At 43.3% G+C, this 22,258-nt stretch overlaps 1 protein-coding gene across 1 annotated transcript in view; it reads right to left on the bottom strand.

Moving 5' to 3' along the window:
- The window catches only part of atp1a3a (ATPase Na+/K+ transporting subunit alpha 3a), a 34,915-nt gene extending 23,975 nt beyond the window's left edge, over positions 1-10,940 (bottom strand). The window contains exon 1 of the mRNA XM_064347992.1: positions 10,416-10,940. Within this exon, the coding sequence (XP_064204062.1) occupies positions 10,416-10,421 (6 nt within the window). The 5' untranslated portion in view covers positions 10,422-10,940. The remainder of the gene's footprint in view (positions 1-10,415) is intronic.
- Between the last annotated feature and the right edge of the window lie 11,318 nt (positions 10,941-22,258).

Here is a 22,258-nt window from a genome sequence, read left to right as displayed (position 1 = left end):
GGTCCCCACAGGGGATTTTGGATTATCCTCCAACTATCTGCATGACATTACAATGGAAAGGGCATAAGCCTGGATGTGCGCACGTCTCCAAGAACATGCTTTCTTTTTAAAGATTTTTTTTCAAAACCTGAAATGGAAGGAATTCAGATTTGGCAAAACTCACATGACCTAACAAATCTGATATAACAATCACTGCATTTTAGGTTAAATCCAGGTTTCTTATGCAGACAGAGAAACCGAGGCTAACAAAGGGCTGCAGTGGGAAAGGGCACTAGTCCATTCAACAGCATTGAGGAGCTAAGCCAGGAAGCTGAGATTTACATGCATGTGTTGGCAGGGGTGTGTTCATACATCAGCATGATAAAACTTTCTGGTACAGTTTGACATCTGAGATAGACATGATCCATTGTGACAGGCACAATTTCTTCCTGAGATCCTCGCTAATGTAATTAAATGTAGAAGGTTACTCCCATCCTTTAGGAGGACATTGCAGAATAACAGCACTTCATCCATCCCTCAGCCACCACCACCAGTTTCCATTTCTCAGACCTGACATCCCACGGGGATGACGCTGTTCTTGCACCATGGTAACCCTCCAACCCCAAAGGCTTTGGCCACCTTCTCACGCAAGGACCTTAATTAAATTTTCTAAATTAATCATTCAGTAGGAGGAGTTCTGAGGCTCCTGTTTGCTACAGCCAAGCAGGGGAAACAGACCAGTGTGGGGCTCAATAAGTTCAGAAGCTCTGACACAGATTAATGAGCAAATCAGCACAATTAATTATCTCACTTTCTTACAGAAATGGTGTACAGTGATCCACCATAATGCACTTCAGAACCACAGGGCACTCATGAACAAGGGACAAGTGGTGGTGTGGGCTCAGTATGCAGTAAGTGCTTGGAAAAGATGTCAGTAAGTACTACTTATGTCTTATTTTCATGAAAACATCACAAATCTCAAAATATTACGCACACTAAGACATATAATGTCAGCATGTATTTGAAGACGGAACCTGAGGAGGATATACGCTGCTTAGAGGGCTGATTTATGTAACATTCCACCCAGAACTTTTTTATTTTTTTCTGTGACAGTGACCTGTATGTCCTTCAGGCGGCAGGTGCAAACAGTAAGATAGTAAGCTTCTTATGAATTTCACTATTTTCCTCTTAAAATTGCAGCATGAAGTCAGAAACTTCTGGATCTTCTGATCTTCTTTTTACATCCTGCACACATGGGCACATGGGCACTGTAGCCTATTCTCAGTCTGGATCAGGTCCACTTTTCCTAATGTTTTAACAAATTCTCAATTCCCAGTCAGGATCAATTAAAAAAGGGCAAATTATAACAAAATCATGTTATTTCACCACCTTTCCAACAGCCACCTCCAGCAACTTCCACCAACAGCAGCTGCCTCTGAGCGATACCGGTCTCTTTCTGGCAATACCTACACAAAGGTGTGCGACAGGCTCTCTAAGAGCAGACACCATTTCAGCCCAAGTGCGGGGGAGTCCACCACACAGCCCGACAGTGACACAGCGGAGGACATGGTGATTACATCAGTCAGAGAGTCAAGAGGGAAACTCCCAGCTATGCTTAGAGCAGAGCAGGGACAATGGAAAGGCTGCACCTGCCATGAACATGAACGTTGTTATTTATTTATTTTTTTTACCTGAATTTTATTTCAGACATTTTCAATTTGGTATAGAATTTACTAAATATTTTGTGTTTAGTGAAAAGGGTAAAATAATTTTTGTTAATTTAATATGAGCAAACAAACACAGTCGTTAAGCCAGTTTGAATTTGTCCTGAAGAGGGTATTTTAACTGATGGCAAAGAGAAAAAAGGACCAGAGAGAAAAAGCAACTAGTGTCATAAAATCGTGAATTTTGAAAATTCTCAGAATTTTGCAACGCTATTCAGGGGTATATGTATAAATATGGGAATGAGTGAGTCAGTAACTTTAATGACTAAGCCAATGCTTACTGTGTGAACTAGACTTGATGCTCATGGCTATGGATAACTGAGAGCCTATGAGAATTGTACCTTATCTGACCTGTGTTCTATATTATCCTTCGGTATGCAATTAGTGTACATCACATTTAATAAAAGCATCTGCCAAACATAATGTAATGTAATGTAGATGACCAGTGAAACTGCAGAGATTGCCCCAGACCGTGGGAGAATGAACTATATCAGGACAGCCCAATCCTCTTCCTGGAGATCTGCTGTCCTGTAGGTTTTCATTTCAACCCTAATTCGGCACACATGATTCTACCAATTCTCTGCTCAATGAGATCTGTAGCTGTTGAATGATCTGTGCTTGGTTAGGATTGGTGGGGAAATCTACAGGGCAGTAGATCTCCTGGAACAGGATTGGGCAGCCCTGAACTACATGAACGCACAGTGTGGAAGCCTGGTCCCTGTTCATGAATGAAGAATGGCCAGACCACAACCACAAGGGGTGCCTGCAAACGCCAGCCTGGAAGCACATAAGCCTCTTAAAACATGCAAACACTGTGTTCACCAGAGAGCACAGATCTCTGGCACAGACACCCCATGCTCCCGTGCAACAAATCAAAGTTATTCACTGATTAATGCCCCTGGTCGATAAGGCCATCCGCGCAACTGGAACGTCACCATGGAAACACTGCGACCAAACCACGCGGCAAGAGTGACGGGGGACTCCGGAATGTTCTCTCGGGCCGAGTTTATCTGGGGTTTGTGATTTCACTGTGGATTAATGAGATCGGGAATAATACACACTGTCCTTTCAATGACGGAAGCACTGTACTGTGCTAAGCATCTGTGTGTGAGGGGGTTTATGTGTACTAGTGCATTAGATTTATGTGCGTGATAGTGTGTGTATGTGTGTGAATCAGTGTGTGTGACAGTTTAGAAAAAAATCTAATTCTTTTTGGCTTGAACTTTGTTGAAGAAGCTTTGATCCCCCCTTTGGTAAAAGGCGAAGGACAGTGAAGCTCTGAACCTTGCTTAGCCTTTGATTGAACTGTTTCTGGAACAGCACAGGCACACAGCTGGAATTACAGACCAGAGTCTCCCAGAAGGGACAGGCTGACATTCAACATTTTACATAAACTCCGTAACCGTGTAACAGTAGCCAAGATACGGTCATTTATTGACCTGTTTACGCCACACCGTTGCTCCTCAATCACCACGGGGCCCGTCAGGACCTCCCAGCTGGTTCCTCTCTCCTCTCAAGCCAACGTCTAGAAACTTCAATTTGTGACTCTGTGGGAAAAGAAGCTGCCCTTTTGCTCAGGGTTGTTCTGTTCCAACCGGGATGGAAAAGTCTAGACCCAAAGAGGTAGGCTTCCCCAGTGATTTTTTTCCCTGACATTTCGTTTCCTCAGAAGACAGCGAAGAGAGGAATGTTACTTGCTACTGGCTTACTCACTGGGGACACAGGGTTCTACCCTGAAAGTGCTTTTGCAAGCTACAGGTCACGTCCTGCCTTTTAACTTTAGTGTACCTGAAAGGGCAATATAAACCTACAGTATGTGAACTTAATATGAACTGAAATGGATGTTTGCATTCATGGTGGTCTCAATTTTATCATGGTTTAGTTCATTTGTTATCCTAATGTGAATATTATTGTAAAGCGAGTTTTAGCTTTGTATGTTTAGTCACATCATCGGTGTTTAATTTGTCATTTAGTACTTGCATTGCTTGAAGTCTACAGCTATTTTCTTGTTGAGGGCACTGCCCTTACAAGTTTTTTCAAGGAGCACATTGAACATTGACATTGACTTCAAGGTCAAAGAGCTTTAAAGAGAAGACAGCTGATCTTCTGTACTGGCAGCCATCCAGAGTCAGTGTGAGCAGAAGTTGTATTAATGTGGCAAATGGCCCTTCACCACAAACCGCTGCCATGGAGAGCAGCCAAGATGTCTTTCCCATTTCCCCCTAGACCTCTCCTTCAAATCTTAATTATGTCATCATCAAACTGAGCTGGCACTGTGCCTGACTCTCACCTAACGCACTAAAGAGCTTTACTCTTGCCTGACGTTAAAGAGATTCACTGGGCAAAGAGCCTGACTTCTGTCTGACTCAAAAGAGATTAACTGGGTGAACTGCGTACCTAGATTTATTGGGTGCAGGGCCTGACTCTTTTCTGGCTCCAAAGAGATTCACCAACAGGAAGTGCCTGACTCTCGCCTGGCTCTGAAGAGATTCACCAACAGGAAGTGTCTGACTCTCGCCTGGCTCCGAAGAGATTCACCACCAGGAAGTGCCTGACTCTCACCTGGCTCCGAAGAGATTCAGCAACAGGAAGTGCCTGACTCTCATCTGGCTCCGAAGAGATTCAACAACAGGAAGTGCCTGACTCTCGCCTGGCTCCAAATACACCTGCTGTGAGGTGAATCTGTAAATGGCCACCTGTGTAAATGGCCACCTGCGCAGAGAGAAGCCTCTGAAGAGCACTCCAGAGGATAATGGGAGCAGAACTCGCAGAAGCAGAGTCTGAGAGCCAGAGAAGGAGGAGGAGGAGGAGGCAGCCGACTGTCTGTGAGGAAGCAGCGAGCACTGCGGCAGGCTGGCAGGTATAACAGCTGTTACAGAACACAGTGTTCCCTTTCCCCAGGCAGCTGCTCCCTGCGTCTCGGGCTGAAAAGGGGGACCTTTTCTTCTGATTTTACATTATTCTTTTAGAACTTTTACATTATTTATCCTCCATTTATTTTTGAAGTGGAGGCCACTGAAAAGGGCCGGTTTGTGTGGGTGGGGGCAGCTGTCTGGTTTGCTTGGGGGGCAACTGGCCTCTCATGTGCTATTCAAGAGGGAAGAAGGGAAGAGGGACCAAGGCACACAGACCAAACACAATTGAGGACTCTCAGGAGGGGTTCTGCCACGTGTCAGTTTCTGTGTGTGTGTGTGTGTGTGTGCAGGCATGTGAGCGTGCATGTGTGTGTGTGCGACACAGCCAAATAAAGTAATAACATCAACTTTTACCTTAGAGATAGAGAAAAGTAATATGTGCGAGGGAACAGTAATCTCATTTTAATTGGATTTTATTCAGATTGTCCGCATCATATATATTGCATAATCCCCACTACTGTTCTGGAAATCGATAATTCTATTGTCAACAATCAAGTATTATTTTACAAAACAGCCACATCTTACTGAAATTGTGAATGCACAATGAGTAAGTTGTTAAATATAGCCCCAATTCCAGTTCCAACGACGCAATGTCGAACAGTGCTACAACCTGCCTGGAAGATTAGTTTGCTGCACATTATAAAGAGATTAATTCAAAATTGATTTGTCACAGCCCTACAACAAAAATGAGTAAATGCAGCCTGCCTGGTGACAGGCTGCAACAAAGCCTCAAATGACTACAATTCCCAGGAGACAGCATGATGGAAAGGCTTTGCTGATTACTCACAACTGGATGACTAGTTAGCTGTTCCAACAATCAAAAATGAGAACCAGAGGGTGGCTTCAACAATTAATACCCAACTATATACTTAAAGCCTGACAACTACCATTATAACACCCTGTAATCTCAGCTATTTTGGGCAAAATGGTGTTCTTGCCACCCTCACATTTTCATAACTCATCCTTAAGCAGGAACAAATTTATTTTTGTCAAAGGTTTGGGAAGCAAATGGGATGAAAGCACACTCTTAGTATCTCTTTACACCTCCTCTGTTCCATCACTCACTCTCTCTCTCACTCCCTCAGTATCTCTTTACCCCTTCCTTCCTCTGTTCTATCACTGTCACTCTCTAACACACAAACTCTCTCTCTCTCTCTCTCTCTGCCTGGCTATTGGCACATATCCACTGTCTAAGTCACGTGAGTGGGTCACGCCGCACAGGGTGAGCTGGGAGCATGTGTGTGTGAGTGCACGCGTGTGTGTGTGCGCCTGAGAGTGTGATGGCATGTTGTGATGTGAGTGCGCCTGACCTCACAGCTACAGGACCATCTGTCGGGCAGGCCAGGGTAAACCGCCCACCACGAATGGGCGAGGGCTGGGGAGGCGGGGCAGGGGGGCGGGGAAGGGGAAGGGGGAGGGATTAACTCTGATTACTCCAATGTGGGATTAACCCAGTGAACACTGGCACACATGGCCCCAAAACAAGAGTCGGCAGGTGCCCAGCCGTACACTGGCACATGCCCAGCGAGTCTCCGCAGCCAGCTCGCACGCCCATAAATACGCACATTGAACATGCTCTCTCGCCCAGAGGTAAATACCTGCACATGTAGCCGTTCACCACACAGACCATCAACTGCTTTGCTGAAGCTGTCTGCCGGTCAGCTGATATCACTCAAGTTCTCCACTGAGACAATGGGGCTTAACCACTGTACTGTCAAAACATCTCTGGAGCACACGTCATTGCCTCAGAATACATCCAGTCAGGATGCCCGGCATGCTGGTGACTTTCAGCCAATCCTCTCCAAGCGTCTTTATTGTTATCTGAGACCCCTCTTTCTCCCCCTCCTTTGCCCCATTTTAAGGATTACCCCTCTAGCCAACTCACTCTCTCTGCTCCCATCTGTCTCCCCCCAGTGATCCCTTCATCCGGACAGCGGACAGGCTTCCAGTACAAACCAACTTTGCTGATATTAATATCTGAGAAGACACGGTCCTGGAGAGCTGTGTGTGTGTGTGATGTGCGTGTGTATGTGTGTGTGTTTGTGTGTTAGTGTATGTGCATTTTCACATCTGTTTGCTGTCCTGGGTGTGTGCTTGTGTGTGTATGTTTGTGAGCATGCGTGTGTGTGTAACTGATTGTGCGTGTGTGTGTGTGCGTATGTGTGTGTGTGTGTGTGTATGTTTGTGTGCATGCGTATGCGTGTAACTGATTGTGCATGTATGTGCCTGTGCGTGTGTATGTGCGTGTGTGTGTGTGCACGTATGTGTGTGTGTGTGTATGTTTGTGTGCATGCGTGTGCGTGTAACTGATTGTGCATGTATGTGCCTGTGCGTGTGTATGTGCGTGTATGTGTGTGTGTGTGGTGCAAGCCTTGTCTGGGGAGCCCGTGTCTGATATAGAAAAACAGCTGGCGCTGTAGGAAAGATGGCCACCTGCTCCTCTCCATTAGAAAGCTCTGGAAGGCAGCTCACTGAGCTGGGCTCTCTGCGTGCCTGGGAGGGGGCAGCTCGAGAGCTCTGTTTGCTTATGTCATTTACTCTGTTAGCCGACACAACCAGACACTCGTCATCTAAATGGAGGAGCCTTTCTCCATTTCAGCGGCTCACACGCATTAATCTGCAGAGCATGTTTTAAGCAGGCGGTGCCCCGCCCGAACACGCATGCGGCTCCACTTCCTCCCTATACACGCATCCGTCCCCGTAACCGACGGCAACAATTCTGCTGAAAACGTCTTCATTCCAGGTCACCAGATCTAAACCCCTCCCCCCCCAACCACACCCTCCCCTGCCTCCACCCCCACAAAAAACGCACACCCCTGCACTCACAGAGTCTGTCTGTCACAGCGATGACAGCTCACAGCCGAGGAACAAACAGCTCATTGATCGCGGCGCCAATAGTGACAGAGAGCCATTATGCAGAGTGACCTAGGCACTCTCTCCGCTCCCTTCAGCCTCTCTCAGTTACACGGTCGTGTGCAGTCATTTTGATTCAGCTACTCAAATAAGAGCAGCTCTGAAACAGCAAAGTGCAATGGCAACGGCAATGGGTTAGCGAACTGCATGGCTTGCATTCATTTCGAAAAACAGCCTGAATGATTTCTGAATATGATTTTGTCTGCACACACCCCGAACGTTCCAAACAGTGTCGATAAATCACTAAGAACTAAAACCAGTAAGCATCAGTATTAAGGCGTAACGGCGTCATATTTTGGATGTGGCTGCACGCAAGGTCCTAGAAAGACCAGTAGTGCCTTCACAAGAACACAGCTGAATGACCCGACTGACGTTAAAAATCATTTGAAAGCAAAGAACCCATCAGGAAGCCTAATTCTGTCAGAGCTCCGTCTATGTGCGAACGTCACCAGAGAACGTTCTGCAGGGCCGGCCCAGAACCACACAGTCACAGCAGCTGAATGGTACGAGGAGCTGGCCAATCCCCTCACAGCAGACTGTGCCAGACAGAGGTTGGTTGCATCCCCTGGACCGAAACAGGCTACTGTGAGCTATCGCCGCTACAGCTCACAGAAACACTGCTACATGGCAATGAGAATGTTGAAAGAAGGCCTCCACCCACATAGTGTGTGCCCCCCTCGCCCCCAACCTCTAAACCTCCAAACTCATTGTAATATTATAGCAACATAAATAGGCATCGTTAGCCTAATTAACTGTATGCTGTAGGTTTTTACAAGCTGGCAAGCTATTTAGCTCATTACCTTCCTGCAAGCGAAGAATGGAATTAAATATTGTGAAGAGGTCATTTACACATCAACTTCGGCCATTTCAACAAGCAATATCTATGCCTTGGCACACAAAATATTTGGAAAAAGAAATACACAAATGTACTTATCTTAGAGATCTAAACTATATTAAATATATTTTCGTAATCTGTTCATAATATCAAGGGCAAATGGAGTATCAAAATTCCAGTTAGGAAATTTTATTTTTCCTTCAAAGTCACATGATCTTGCATTGGATCCAATGGGGAACTCCGACGTTTTGACCTCAGAACAGTAACATGCGCAATACAAGCTTCACAGCTTAGGTTGGCTGAGGGGTGATTTCCAGTCTAATGTTCCAACCGTCGCCTTCCTCCCCGTTTCTCTCCTCATGGAGCAGCGTCCACCTATCAAGCCACGAGCTCGAGAATTTCCACTCTGCAGGCCTCGCCCCCTATTTGACGCAGTCGCTAAGTTGTGCGCGATTTCCACTTTGACAACCGCAGGACCCCACAGTACCACAGGCACCGCTTTGAATGACAGGGTCATGAAAATGCATATTACCGGAATGGAAATGCCCCATATAGAATGTATGTTCCTTATTATAAAATTATAGTATGGTTACGCTATAAAGGACTGCAAGTCACGAACTTAAAGGTTAAATATAGTCACCTAGTTATTACATTCTAAATGGAGGTGGTCGTAGTGAAATATACTTGGAGGATACTATCTATCCTACAAAAATATGAAAATGAAATTTCTAGATCCCGTACAATATCAGTATGCTGAGTCAATATGTATGACTGCATTGCGTGCATGCATGTGTTGGAAACATGCCTATGCTTATGATAAAGCCTCTAAACGTGGAAATTATGGGGAACCAAGCATCCATTTTGACGCAGTGTCTGTGGCGGATAGTCCAACTCCGTTTCGCCTTTCTAACAATATTTTCATGGTCTAAAGGGTTTCCCAGTTCGGCGCACCCAAGACGTTCATTTTGGGAAAACGGCTCCGATAGGTCATTCGCGTGAAGGCAAGTGCACCAAAAATGGACAGGCTGAATCATAGCTACTGACATTCCATCCTCCCTCATGCATCAGAAATTAAAGCAAAAGTGCGCGCTTTTCGCCCTGTCATGGCATCAGTTCATACTAGGCAGAAACACACGACACTATCAACGCACACAACACGGTTGCACAACTGGACGCACAATCCATTTAGAAAATCACATCATCTGTGAACAGTGTCCTGAACATACAAACATTTTCCATTACAAATGTATTGCTGCTCTGTTTACGTGCCATGGCCCGATATGTCGAGTAAATTAGGTGGTGTGAATTTTTCATGGTTGTGCTTGGATTTGACGCAGTGTGTAGCTAGCTATCTGGGTTGTGCGCCTTCACTCAACCAAGAAATCAGAACCTCGTTACTTAAGCATCCCTGCCTTCTCCAGGATCTGGTACAGATGTTTAAATCTACTGGGGTATAAAATGCAAACAATGATCGAGCCTGAATATTTTGCAAACTAAGTAAAAAAATTTGGATGGTTCTCTTTTTTCTCCAGTAACCGCATTATGACGCATGGGTTAGATAGGCAGACTGGCGCTGGAGCATCGCAGTCACACAGACCTGACGCAATTTCGAACAGGGCAGCATCACACCACATATACCACAACGATTTTCCAATATCTAGTATCAGTCTAACATAGCCAGCCACATCGCGCCTCGTGATAAAACAAATACCGAGAAAGGAGAAGATCATATTGAAAACATAAGACAATCTGTATTTTTTTCTTATTTGCTACCGTAGAACAATAATGTGTTGAAATGCCAATAGCTTCCATTGCAAGTCATTTTTGAGTATCCTATTTTTCATCGCCAGCCAACCAAAAATAAATCTGACCTGGCGTCAATGTCATTCTGACAAAAACATTCTATAGATGAACTGTTTCACAAACGGCACAAGGTAGTGAGCAGATGGAATATAAGTAACACGTTTATTCCGTATGTTTGCAGAAAACGGTAACGTTAGCCAGTCACATTTTTTATTTCAAACACAAAATTTAAAAATTCGGTCTTACCCCCATTTTGGCGCAGTCACTCGGATCCCTTCAGGTGATGGAACGGCTCGAGGTTTAATTTGATCAGAATAACTGGTAAGAATGTTGAAACCAGAAAAATGTGCAATTTCTTAGTTACTTTGGAAATACCTGTTTTCACTTACTTGCAACGATAAGTCTAACAGAATGGGTAGAAAAATAAATGCATGAAATAGATGGTTTGTCTAAGCTTTGAGTCAGAATCGGAAAGGGGATGTATTAAAAGATTATGTATTTTTCATTGAACACCTCTGGGAGGGTGTATTACATTTAAAAAATGTGTGTGGTATTAATATGATATAATAATCACAGGGAGTACAGCCAGCGAGGATGTAGGTATCTCACTCGCTGGTCTGTGACAATTGCAACGAAACGTTCAGACTACGAGCCGCACTGCCTAGTTTTTTTTTGGATTTCGTCTCCCTCCGCTTTACCGCCAGCTGCCGTAGAACCCCCTTTTCCTCTGCGCACCACTCCGCCTGTGGAAGAAGCGCCGGTGGGTGTGTGTGATGAACCGCCCCAACAGAGCGAAGCTCATAAATGTGCTGCCAATGGGATCCTCCCATAAACCACTTCTTCCGCCAATAGATGGTCTGCGAGCATTCTTACTGACATGTCAACTAACCAGTGATTTTAAAATAATTTGTTACATGGGCCAATCCAGGAGGGCATGTGCCCCGCCTTCTTTACTGCAGAATTCCTGAGCAGCCAGGCAAGAGGCGCGCGTTCAAGGCCGATTGACTAATTTAAATGGCCGCGCTATAGTGTGGTAAAACGGGGATTATTAGTTTTCATAAACGAAAGGGACCGTTTCAGTGATATACACAATTATTTTGTGGAATGATAACCCTTACATTGTTGTATTCTATGCGTGACCTCACGTGCTGAAGGTTATCCAGTTCATTAACTTGGGATAAGATCAGACAAAGTTACTGGACTTAGATTGCTTAGATCTTATTTTCACGTGTACTTGTTGATCACCGTCTCACCTCTTAACAACAGTTCTAGTTATAGCTGTTTTTGATGCCGTATTCACCCGAAGTCCTGGCCCGCTTCAACCAGGCTCCAATGGAATTCCTAGCATGAAAAGAAAAACCACAGACATAACCGTTGTCTAATTCCGCATACCTATGTTCAAAGCACTCAAAGGAAGGTCACAAGATTAGCATAGTTATATTTATAAGTGACAACTGGCGCTTGTCTTAAACAATTAATTTGTGTTTTTTAAACTTGAGTTTGTCAATCTGCTGGGCCTTATGGAGGTATGGAGGCAGCAGACAGAACTCATTTGCCACAAGCAGGTGGGTAAAACTATGAAGGGATACAATGAGCGGAGTAGGAAAGATATGGGGTGAGAAACATTCTCTAGAAGAAAAGACATGAAAGAGAAATAGAGCAATCCTGTGTGAGGCAAAGGTAGTGGTGTGGTGGTCTGACACTGAGAGAATGTGACAGATGTTTGGAAGAGTATAGTGATATATATATATATATAGCCTAAAATAGAGACTACAGACATTGAGAGATTGGCATTTATGTCTGCATTGTCATTCTCTCAAGCAGGCTATGGCTACGTCCACACTGTTTTTGTGAGTAACAACTCTATTCATTTTTGAGAGTGAATTGTGTTGTGTTTTGTGCACACTACAGCAGAGCAAACTGAAGTGAGCTCACAGGAGTCATTCTCCTAACCAGATCTTGTGACAGCTGTAGATATCAATATCATCTGTAATCATGACAACTTTTACTACATCGCAATTTGGCGTCTGTCACGGCATGTTTAGAAAGTATACTTAATTTATTTGAAAATTTAGAATAATGGAGGAGTGAGTTTATGTATCTCCTCAAGACAAACCACTGCCGACAGAGACGTCATACGTTGGTCGTTGTCATGTATTTACTAACTGTAACCGACGTACCTGTGCTTTGTGTAGACTGTACTTCACGCATGACTAGTTGTCCAGTGCGGTTCTGGTACACGCTACTCAGACCAACCACGTCCACACTCAAATTTGGTAGTCAATCCCTAAAATTTCCAGGCAGTGACTTCAGGTGTCGAATGCGGTTGTCACTCTCTTTCACAGAACCAAACTGTGTATGAAATGATATATAAAAATGAATGACAATTGTATTTAGCTGCAGTGTAACGTATGGAGGTAATATGTGAATGGTGTATTATTATGGTATGGTACACAATGTACTCTATAGTGTTATGTGTATTTAAAGCCGAAGTGCCAATTAATGTTGCCAGTGAGCATATGCCTTGTCAGTACATGTACATTGGGAAAATTGAAGATGCCATTAATAAATTCAAGTCATTGGTCTTCATGCTTTTTACTTTAAAAAACATTGAGACATAGCCTGGGTAATCAATCCCACAATTAGTCCAATTTGGATTTGTTTCATTCTAACAGTCACAGTAAGAAGCCCAGTTCCTTTCCATGACTAGTAGCTTCATGATTGCTAAATGATGTCTATCTAAATGTAATTAGTTGAAATGTAATTTCTGATGCAAAATCACTTATTACAACAAATGATTGAATGCTTCCAACACTGAATGTTTGATATAAACATCTGCAAACATCTGTGCATTTTTTATTCTCCATGGCCATGTGTATGGACACAATATGTTTCTGTCAATGCACATGTACAGCAAATAAAGTTTTTTGCATCAGAGAAAACGAAATGGCTTACAGCATGTGAGCAATATCTTTCCTTACCCCCCCCCCCCCCCCCTCATGTAAAACCTGGGAAACTGAGAATAACAAGAGAAAGAAAGAGATAAATTGATTAGATAAATGCAATGATGGCAATTTGATATTCCCTCCCCTTTGTAATGTGGAGATGCCAGTATAGAGCGTTCTGGGCCATTTTTCATATGTCTGCTGTTGTTTTTATGCTAGATCCAGTTCCAATCTGTATTGCATTCAATCTTGAGTGCCGTTACTAGATCAAATTGCGTATCTGTTTTCCTTGACAAAGTGTCTTTCATGACAGGTATTCTGCAACAATATCTCAAATAGAAAGTGAGTTTGGGTGTGTGTTTAAGAGAGAGAGAGAGGGAGAGAGTATCTGTCTGCATATGTGTATGTGTGAAAGAGTATATCTACTGACGATCTTTAATAATCTGTTTTTTTAAATGTTTTAAAATACAGGCTATACATGATGGGTTAGGGCTGTGGGGGGAGGGGGCGTCAGGGTGCCTGTGGGCCTGATGGAGGGTGCAAAATGAACCAAAAGGAAAGCAGGAGTCACAGGAGGGATAAAAAACAGAAACCAGAAAGGTAGGAAGGGCATAACGCAGACAGGGAGCGACGAAAGTGCTCACCATTCATCTACAAACTGGAGAGAATCTAGAGCTCACCATTCACCTACAAACTGGAGAGTATCTAGTGCTCACCATTCACTTACAAACTGGGGAGTATCTAGAGCTCACCATTCACATAGAAACTGGAGAGTATCTAGTGCTCACCGTTCACCTACAAACTGGAGAGTATCTAGAGCTCACCATTCACCTACAAACTAGAGAGTATCTAGTGCTCACCATTCGCCTACAAACTGGAGAGAATCTAGTGCTCACCATTCACTTATAAACTGGAGAGTATCTAGTGCTCACCATTCACCTACAAACTGGAGAGAATCTAGAACTCACCATTCACTTATAAACTGGAGAGTATCTAGTGCTCACCATTCACCTACAAACTGGAGAGAATCTAGAGCTCACCATTCACTTATATAATGGAGAGTATCTAGAGCTCACCATTCACTTATACACTGGAGAGTATATAGTGGTCACCATTGAAATACAAACTGGAGAGTATCTAATGCTCACCATTCACTTATAAACTGGAGAGTATCTAGTGCTCACCATTCACCTACAAACTGGAGAGTATTAGAGCTCACCATTCTCTTATAAACTGAAGAGTATCTAGAGCTCACCATTCACCTACAAACTGGAGAGTATGTAGAGCTCACCATTCTCTTATAAACTGGAGAGTATGTAGAGCTCACCATTCTCTTATAAACTGGAGAGTATCTAGTGCTCACCATTCACTTATAAACTGGAGAGTATCTAGTGCTCACCAATCACCTACAAACTGGAGAGTATCTAGAGCTCACCATTCTCTTATAAACTGGAGAGTATCTAGTGCTCACCATTCACCTACAAACTGGAGAGTATGTAGAGCTCACCATTCACTTATAAACTGGAGAGTATCTAGAGCTCACCATTCACCTACAAACTAGAGAGTATCTAGTGCTCACCGTTCACCTACAAACTGGAGAGAATCTAGAGCTCACCATTCACTTATAAACTGGGGAGTATCTAGAGCTCACCATTCACTTATAAACTGGAGAGTATCTAGTGCTCACCATTCACATACAAACTGGAGAGTATCTAGTGCTCACCATTCACTTATAAACTGGAGAGTATCTAGTGCTCACCATTCACCTACAAACTGGAGAGTATCTAGAGCTCACCATTCACCTACAAACTGGAGAGTATCTAGTGCTCACCATTCACCTACAAACTGGAGAGTATCTAGTGCTCACCATTCACCTACAAACTGGAGAGTATCTAGAGCTCACCATTCACCTACAAACTGGAGAGTATCTAGTGCTCACCATTCACCTACAAACTGGAGAGTATCTAGCATTACATTACATTACATTACAGGCATTTAGCAGACGCTCTTATCCAGAGCGACGTACAACAAATGCATTAGTTCAAGGTTCAGAGGTGCAAAAAAAAATCTAGCACTATCAAACCTGCAATACCTGTATTGCATGACCTAACTAGCTATTCCACACCTTCCTCATTTCAACAATGGTGAGAAGATAAGGATTGCTGTGGTGGTCAGCTGAATAGAACTGTGGGGAAATAGCCTATGTGCGTAGTATGGAAACTACAGTACAGAAGGGTCCACAAAGCACCCAGATCCTTGAGTTCCTGACTGGAGGGACTGAAAGCTGCCTTTGCTCTTTCCCTGTCCAAAATCTGTCACCAAAGTGATATACCAACGTATACCACCCAATCAAAAGCTATCCGTGTTTTGTCAGTATGGATTAACATCTCTGTCCAAGATTAGCATTTCTTCATTCTCCAGCTGTTGGCAGACAGATAAAGTTGGCAGAAATGTAGATGGCTTAGGAGAACTGACAGCCCTTGTACTTCCTGCCAAAAGGTAAATGCATTTTCATTCGAACCTTTGCTCTTCCTCACACTCAGCTTTTGTTAAAAAAAAAACAGTGGCAATTCACAGTCATATTGGCTGAGGTGCATGCAACGTTTTGCAATTGTTTTTGTCAGGCAGTCGCTAAGTCAGTTCGGTGTTTGCCGCTTAGAACCAAACGTCCTGTGACATTTCATTTCAGCTGCAATATGATGTGTTAATGCGGGCCTCATTTGCATTACATGGAAAAAATGGGCTTCAAGGGACAGTAGCTATGACAGTGACCACGGCAACAGTGCCATAGCAGATTGCCTCCACGTCAGCAAACTGACACTATATCTTGTCATTTAAATGATTCTTCCAAATTAATATTTCGTAAACAGGCATGGAATAAGATACATTTTGTTTCTAATTTCATCTTGTAGAGTCTACATAATCAGCACATAATCCGCTTAACAAAACAAATGCACTCTTCTGCTGAAATCATTTTCTACGATCTTCCTTCATCACTCTCCGCTCTCACAGATTCATATTTCAGTGCTTAATGACACACCCACAGCATTCACAGGAATACCAAAGCTGTAAGGTACGGCCAATGATAAATGATTATTTTTAAAAAAATCAAATGAGAGCAGAGGCAGTAATAATAAAGCGAGCTCTGGCCTCTCCCCAGACTTGTTTGAGTGTTTTCCTGCGTGTCAGCTGTGTCTGTCTCTCCCTGCCCCCACTCTTCCGCTCTCCATGCCTCCATCCCCTCATCCTCCTCCGCTCCCATCCCTCCGGCGCTGTCCTTTCAGCACCACGCTGGCTGCTGCTGATGCTTCCGAGAAGCATTTTGGGGGAAATGCAGGAGAGTGGAGCCAGTTTGGTGCTATCTACTTCTACTACTACTGCTACTACTACTGCAACTACTGCTGTTACTAGTACTACTACTGCTACTACAACTGCTACGACTATTACTGCTACTACTACTATTATTGCTGCTACTATTACTACTACTACTACTACTACTACAGTACTATGACTACTGCCACTACTACTACTGCTACAACTACTACTACCGCTATTACTCCTACTGTTACTACTACTTACTACTTTACTACTACTACTACTGTTGCTACTACATAGTTACATTGAATTTTAACTTATACATTTCTTAATTTTAATCTGGTTGCGAGTTATATATAGATGTATATGTATCTATAGACGGGTGGCAGGAAAGGAAAAACCAACGTAAGTGTCTTAGTAAGGTGTTGGGCCACCACAGACCACCAGAACAGCTTTAGTGCACCTTGGCATAGATTCTTCAAGCCTCTAAAACTTCCTTGGAGGGATGGAACACTATTCTTTCAAAAGAAATTCCCTCCTTTGGTGTTTTGATAGTGGTGGTGGAGTGTGCTGTCTAACACATTGGTCCAAAATCTCCTATAGGCCAGATTTTAAATTGGGTTGAGATCTGGCGGCTGCAAAGGCTGTAGCATATGACTCAGGTCATTTTCATACTGATCGAACCATTCAGTGACCCCTCGTGCCCTGTGGATGGGGGCATTGTCATCGTGGAAGAAACCACTCTATTCTAGGATAAAGGTGATCACTCAGAATAACTTTTTAATAATAAGGATTAATAAGCATTGATTTGCAGTAACCCTTCCCTCTAAGGGGACAAGTGGACCCAAACCATGCCAGGAAAATGCCCCTACAGCATAACAGAGCCACCAGCAAACATTCAGACCTGTACAAACCTGAATAAATGAGTGGAGAAACATCATGAATACAGATGCTTCCATACAGGTATATGATACACTTGAGACTTGAGCAATTAACATCCTATCATGCACTGTGTCATGTATAAAAATGCTGAGCAGGCCCAGTTTACCTTGATTTTGGATAAAGATGGCAAGAGGAAAAGATCTAAGTGACTTTGAAAGCGGGTTCATTGTTGGGGCATGGATGACAGGAGCTTCAGTCATAAAGACTGCTGAAATGGCTAGTGTTTCAATAGGAACAATGACTGAAGTGACATTTGCATTTATGTACAAACAGAGGTCCAACGCTCATAACAGAACACACATAAGATGGCTGGCTGGCTGCCTGATTTTACTATAACTGATCTACTTTTATAGGAAATGATGAGGCAGAGTTTCTATGTTTTTGAAACATTTATAAAGTTTATTACCTATCTAGACAGTTGAAACAGGCCATAACTGGAATTCCAGGATAAAAAAAACATGGTCACTATATTCCTTATAGAAATTTACAAAGGGGGTGAAGTGTCATTTCTTTTGCAAAATGATTCATGGCTTTCTCCTAAGCATCCCAGCTCTTAATGATTCCATTGATTCTAACTCTGTATCTCTCCCCTGATTCCTTTCAGCACATCACAACAGCCATGATGGTTTTCTGAGCCATATACATATTTTTACGCTGACATTTTAGAAGAATTGTGACAAGCACAGTGTGTACTTCTCCCAAATGTGTGGTGAAAATCCTGAAATAGCTTACAACATTTGCAAGTGTTTCTGTGCATTGGAGCTGTAAGATATCCCACTCCCTCTTCTGAAAAAGGTGATCTGTCCCTTTAAGGCACAGCCAGCCCAGTCACACACCAATCAGGAAGGAGATGCTGGGATGATGTCGTCCTTGTGAACGACCTTGTAGGGGGGCTAAGAGATGGAGAGGGGGAAAGGGAGGAAGGGAGAGAATGAGAAAGAGGAAGAGAATCAGATGGAGGGGGAGGGACCGTGAGTGAGAGAGAGAGACAGGGACTGAGAGGAAGAGAAAGAGCGAGAGAGGGAGAATCCCTGTACTGTAATATTAAAAGGAAGGCAGTTCTAAAGAAGTACATGAGCACAGGGGAGTTAACATGCAATCATTTAGTAATTAACATACTGCAGGAAAGAGCAAGAGAGAGAGAAAGAGGAGAGAGAGAGAGATAGATAATGCCTGTACTGTAATAGTAAAAGCAACACAGCACTAAAGAAAAACATCAAAACAGGGGAGTTAACATGGAATAATTTAATCATTAACACACTGCAGGAAAGAGCAAGAGAGAGAGAGAGAGGGAGAGAGAGAGGAAAGATGAAGAGCCAGAGAGTTCCATGAACGATGGGTTCAGTTCCACTGAAGCCCATTTAGAGGGTTGCGTGAGCTCGGCGAGCATCTCTCTGACACACATGCACACGTCACCCACACAGATTTAATTGACGAGACGCAGCTCCCCGGCATTGCATAAGGAGCTCGCTGGAGGGTGCAGGGGTCGGGGGGAGGGGTATGAATCGAGAGAGAGAGATTGGACGCAGGGAAAGAGTTAAGGGGACGGAAGAAAGAGGAAAAAATGTATCACGTGGAGAGCAGAGAAGAGCACGGTGATGTATGCACAATTTTACACAGGATTTCTGAAGAATCCACATATTCAGTGTCTATCGGTAATTTACTATAAAATTACTATCATACTATTTAAAAAATATTTGAGATATCATGTCCATTGACTTGGCAGGGTAAGTCAGTGTATTTTCACTGTCTTGCAAAAGGCCTCTCCTGAATATAATTCTTAGCCTCAAGAGATCTGATGGTTAAATGAAGGTTTGATAAACATAAGCTGTGCTGCAGAAATGAACAAATCTCCATCAATCAATCTAAATTAGCAGTCAGTCAAAAACTAATATGTTATATCCTTGTATAATGAATTTTTGCATATGCTCAAATCAAACCACAAAATAATTTCATAATGTAAGCTATTTAAACAGGGTAACCTAAAGAATTATGAAGAATACCATGGTGACATGGGTGTTGCATCCTCAATATAACAATGGGGCCTCTTCCTTATTATACTTTATAAAGTGCTCAGCCACAGACTGGGGCCTGCATATTCATTTGTACTGTCATATTCAGTTCAGTTTTAAGAGCTCACGCACCTCAGGGGGGAAATGTTGTTATTTATTATGTTGCCAAAAACATTTCTCAATAAATAAGGCTGTAATATATTTGTAACATTAAAGAATTCAACTTGCAAACTTATGTGGTCCAAAATAAGGCAAATTTTTTGACAACAGAGAAGGGTACTATTTAGATAATGCCTGGTTATCCGCCAGGATGGCTCTCGCCAATGTGTCTAGCGGCGACTGACTTGTAATTGAATATAACATGACTGCAGTCAGCAGTGTGGTTGTAGCTGAGTTTATACTGTGCCTGTGCATTGAAAGAACAGGAGACAGATGTGCGCACTGAGAGATTAAATGCTTTTCTTTTTAAAGCTTCAGCACAACTGAACCATATGATGTGATTTAGCGACTAATGACATGCGTAAACCGGAAAGAGCGAGGCTGGACAGAGACATGTAGAAGACTGCAATGTGAAAATAACCCCCTCCCCCCCTCCCTCCCCCTTCCTTCAAAACAAACACCGGTACTTTCCCCTCCAGCCCTATCATGTCACCTTTATAACCTCTTCATTTCCCCTCTCGTCATCAGCTTTGCACTCAAAAACTCCCCCGTCCTTCTCCTCCTCTTCTCTTCTCCCCACTCTCTTTCTGTCCTATGCTGCTCTAGTGTTCTCTTCAGTGAATAAACCCTAGAGTCTGAGGGAGAGTGTGTTTAATTTTAGCATCAACACGTCAAATCCCCTCTTTTATCTTTGCTGCTGTATATATATATATTTATCACACACTCAGTCCCACTCTCACTCCCACTACCACTCCTCCTTTTCTGACCGTGTGATGTAGGCATGGGAGGTGGGTGGGTGGGTGGGTGGGTGGGGGTAGGGGGTGCGTTGCTAGGCAACCATTTCCTGACTAGGTCATGTGACTGGAGGTGACCCTGACAGCTGCCTCACTGAGCCACCCTTTGGTGCCATCACACCAGTGCCGCGGTGCTCAAACACTCACACGCTCACACACTCGCACCGATAGTAACGCCGATACCCACTCACTGGTACACTCCGGTCTGCTCTCTCTGAGGCAGACTCGTTAACGTGAACATACGCTGGCGCTGAGACACACACAGCTCGTCCGTGTAGATGTGCACAGATAGGCACAAACAGCACATTTACAATACATGTGCTTTTACATCGAGATCAGTGACATTTTAACAGATGGACGAGTAGCACATTGATCTGAAGATCTCTGTGATGTTCAATGGGATCAGCCAGCATACTCACACACACACACACACACACACACAAACACTCACATACACACATGTAATAACTGGGATCCAGTTGTTTCATTTTACACACTTCCAGTGTTCAGCGAACTGGTCCAGAGGAGCAATACAGTCTGAACAAAACAGAAGTTGGAAGCAGGTGAAAAAACTATCATCCAGAAAACAGAGAAAATTAGCAACATGTTATCAAGATCACAAGTGAACTTCGGCCCTGGAATCTACCATACCGTCTCATCATAAGTTTGCTTCACAAACTCTCTCTTTAAAGATATAAACTCTGAATTCCTTTTCTTCCCCTTTTAGCACACTATATAGGTGTTAATGGAATGGAGCAACACAGGAAATATACTGAAATTCTAAACTGACTAATGAAGAAACCAGTATATAAAAATGTCTCTCTGAAAATTCACTGTGTAGCTGCAGTGTAGGCCAATGGCTGTGATTGGATGAGAGACGAGGCATCAAGTGTTGTGATTGGGGGGTAGGGGCCAGCCTGTTGCTGGGGTGTTACCATGGAAATCAATATCACTCTTTTTCTCTGCATCAGTTGCAGAATAAATGGAGGGAGAAAATCTGGGAGAGAGAGAGTGATAGAGAACCAAAAAAAGATAGAGAGAAAAATGGAGAGAAAAAGAGAGAAAAAGGGATAGAAGGAAAGCATGAATAAAGAGGAAAAGATAAGGGATTGTGAAAAGAGAACAGCTTTGATTGCAATTTCTCTCAATGGAGTTTTCCCCAGAGAAAAACCCTGGGGTTTATGGAAGATTAACCAAACATAATCCCCTCAGAAGCAAACCCAAGCTATTTTCGATTGAAATGAACATTAACCTTGAATAAAATAACGCGTCCTTTCAGAACAGGACGAAATAACTCAAGTATAAAATCTTCTTTGCATCTGTAAGATAGATGTTTATTAGCAGATTACCTTAGAATAAAAATGAAAACAGGTATAACTGCATCCAGTGAGTTATCTGCCAGGCAGTAAACAAATGTTTTTAAAGTTTCCATAATGACTTCATTCTTCAGCATAATGACCCAGCTTATATACTAAAGCACCCTCCTCACTCCTGTTTATCTTTCAACCCCATCCATCCCACACCCCACTCCTTGTCTCCAAAAATCGATAGTAATCGTCTGTGCTTCTGTGTCACTGACGCCTCCTATTTTGTGTTTTCCCTCAGTCTTTCTGGCTTCCGGACTGGCTGGTCCACTAAGACGGACACCCGGCCTGAGTTCAATAAGAAATGGCAAAACAATCTTTTGACGCTGCATAACATAACGTAACTTAACTTGACATGACATAACACAACACAAAATAACATAAGATAACATAATGACGAAAACAGGCCATTCAGCCCAACAATGTGTGCAATTTTCCTAACTAAATTGTACATAGTGCTCTGATTACCTACGGACTAGATTGTATCCAAGACCGTATCAATCCTGGTCTTGAAAATCCCCAGTTTCTGCCTTTACTACGTGACCTGGCAGGTTATTC

This window comes from Anguilla rostrata, chromosome 8 (assembly GCF_018555375.3).
Source record: "Anguilla rostrata isolate EN2019 chromosome 8, ASM1855537v3, whole genome shotgun sequence".
Lineage (NCBI taxonomy): Eukaryota > Metazoa > Chordata > Actinopteri > Anguilliformes > Anguillidae > Anguilla > Anguilla rostrata.
This window is presented reverse-complemented; position numbering and strand designations above follow the sequence as displayed.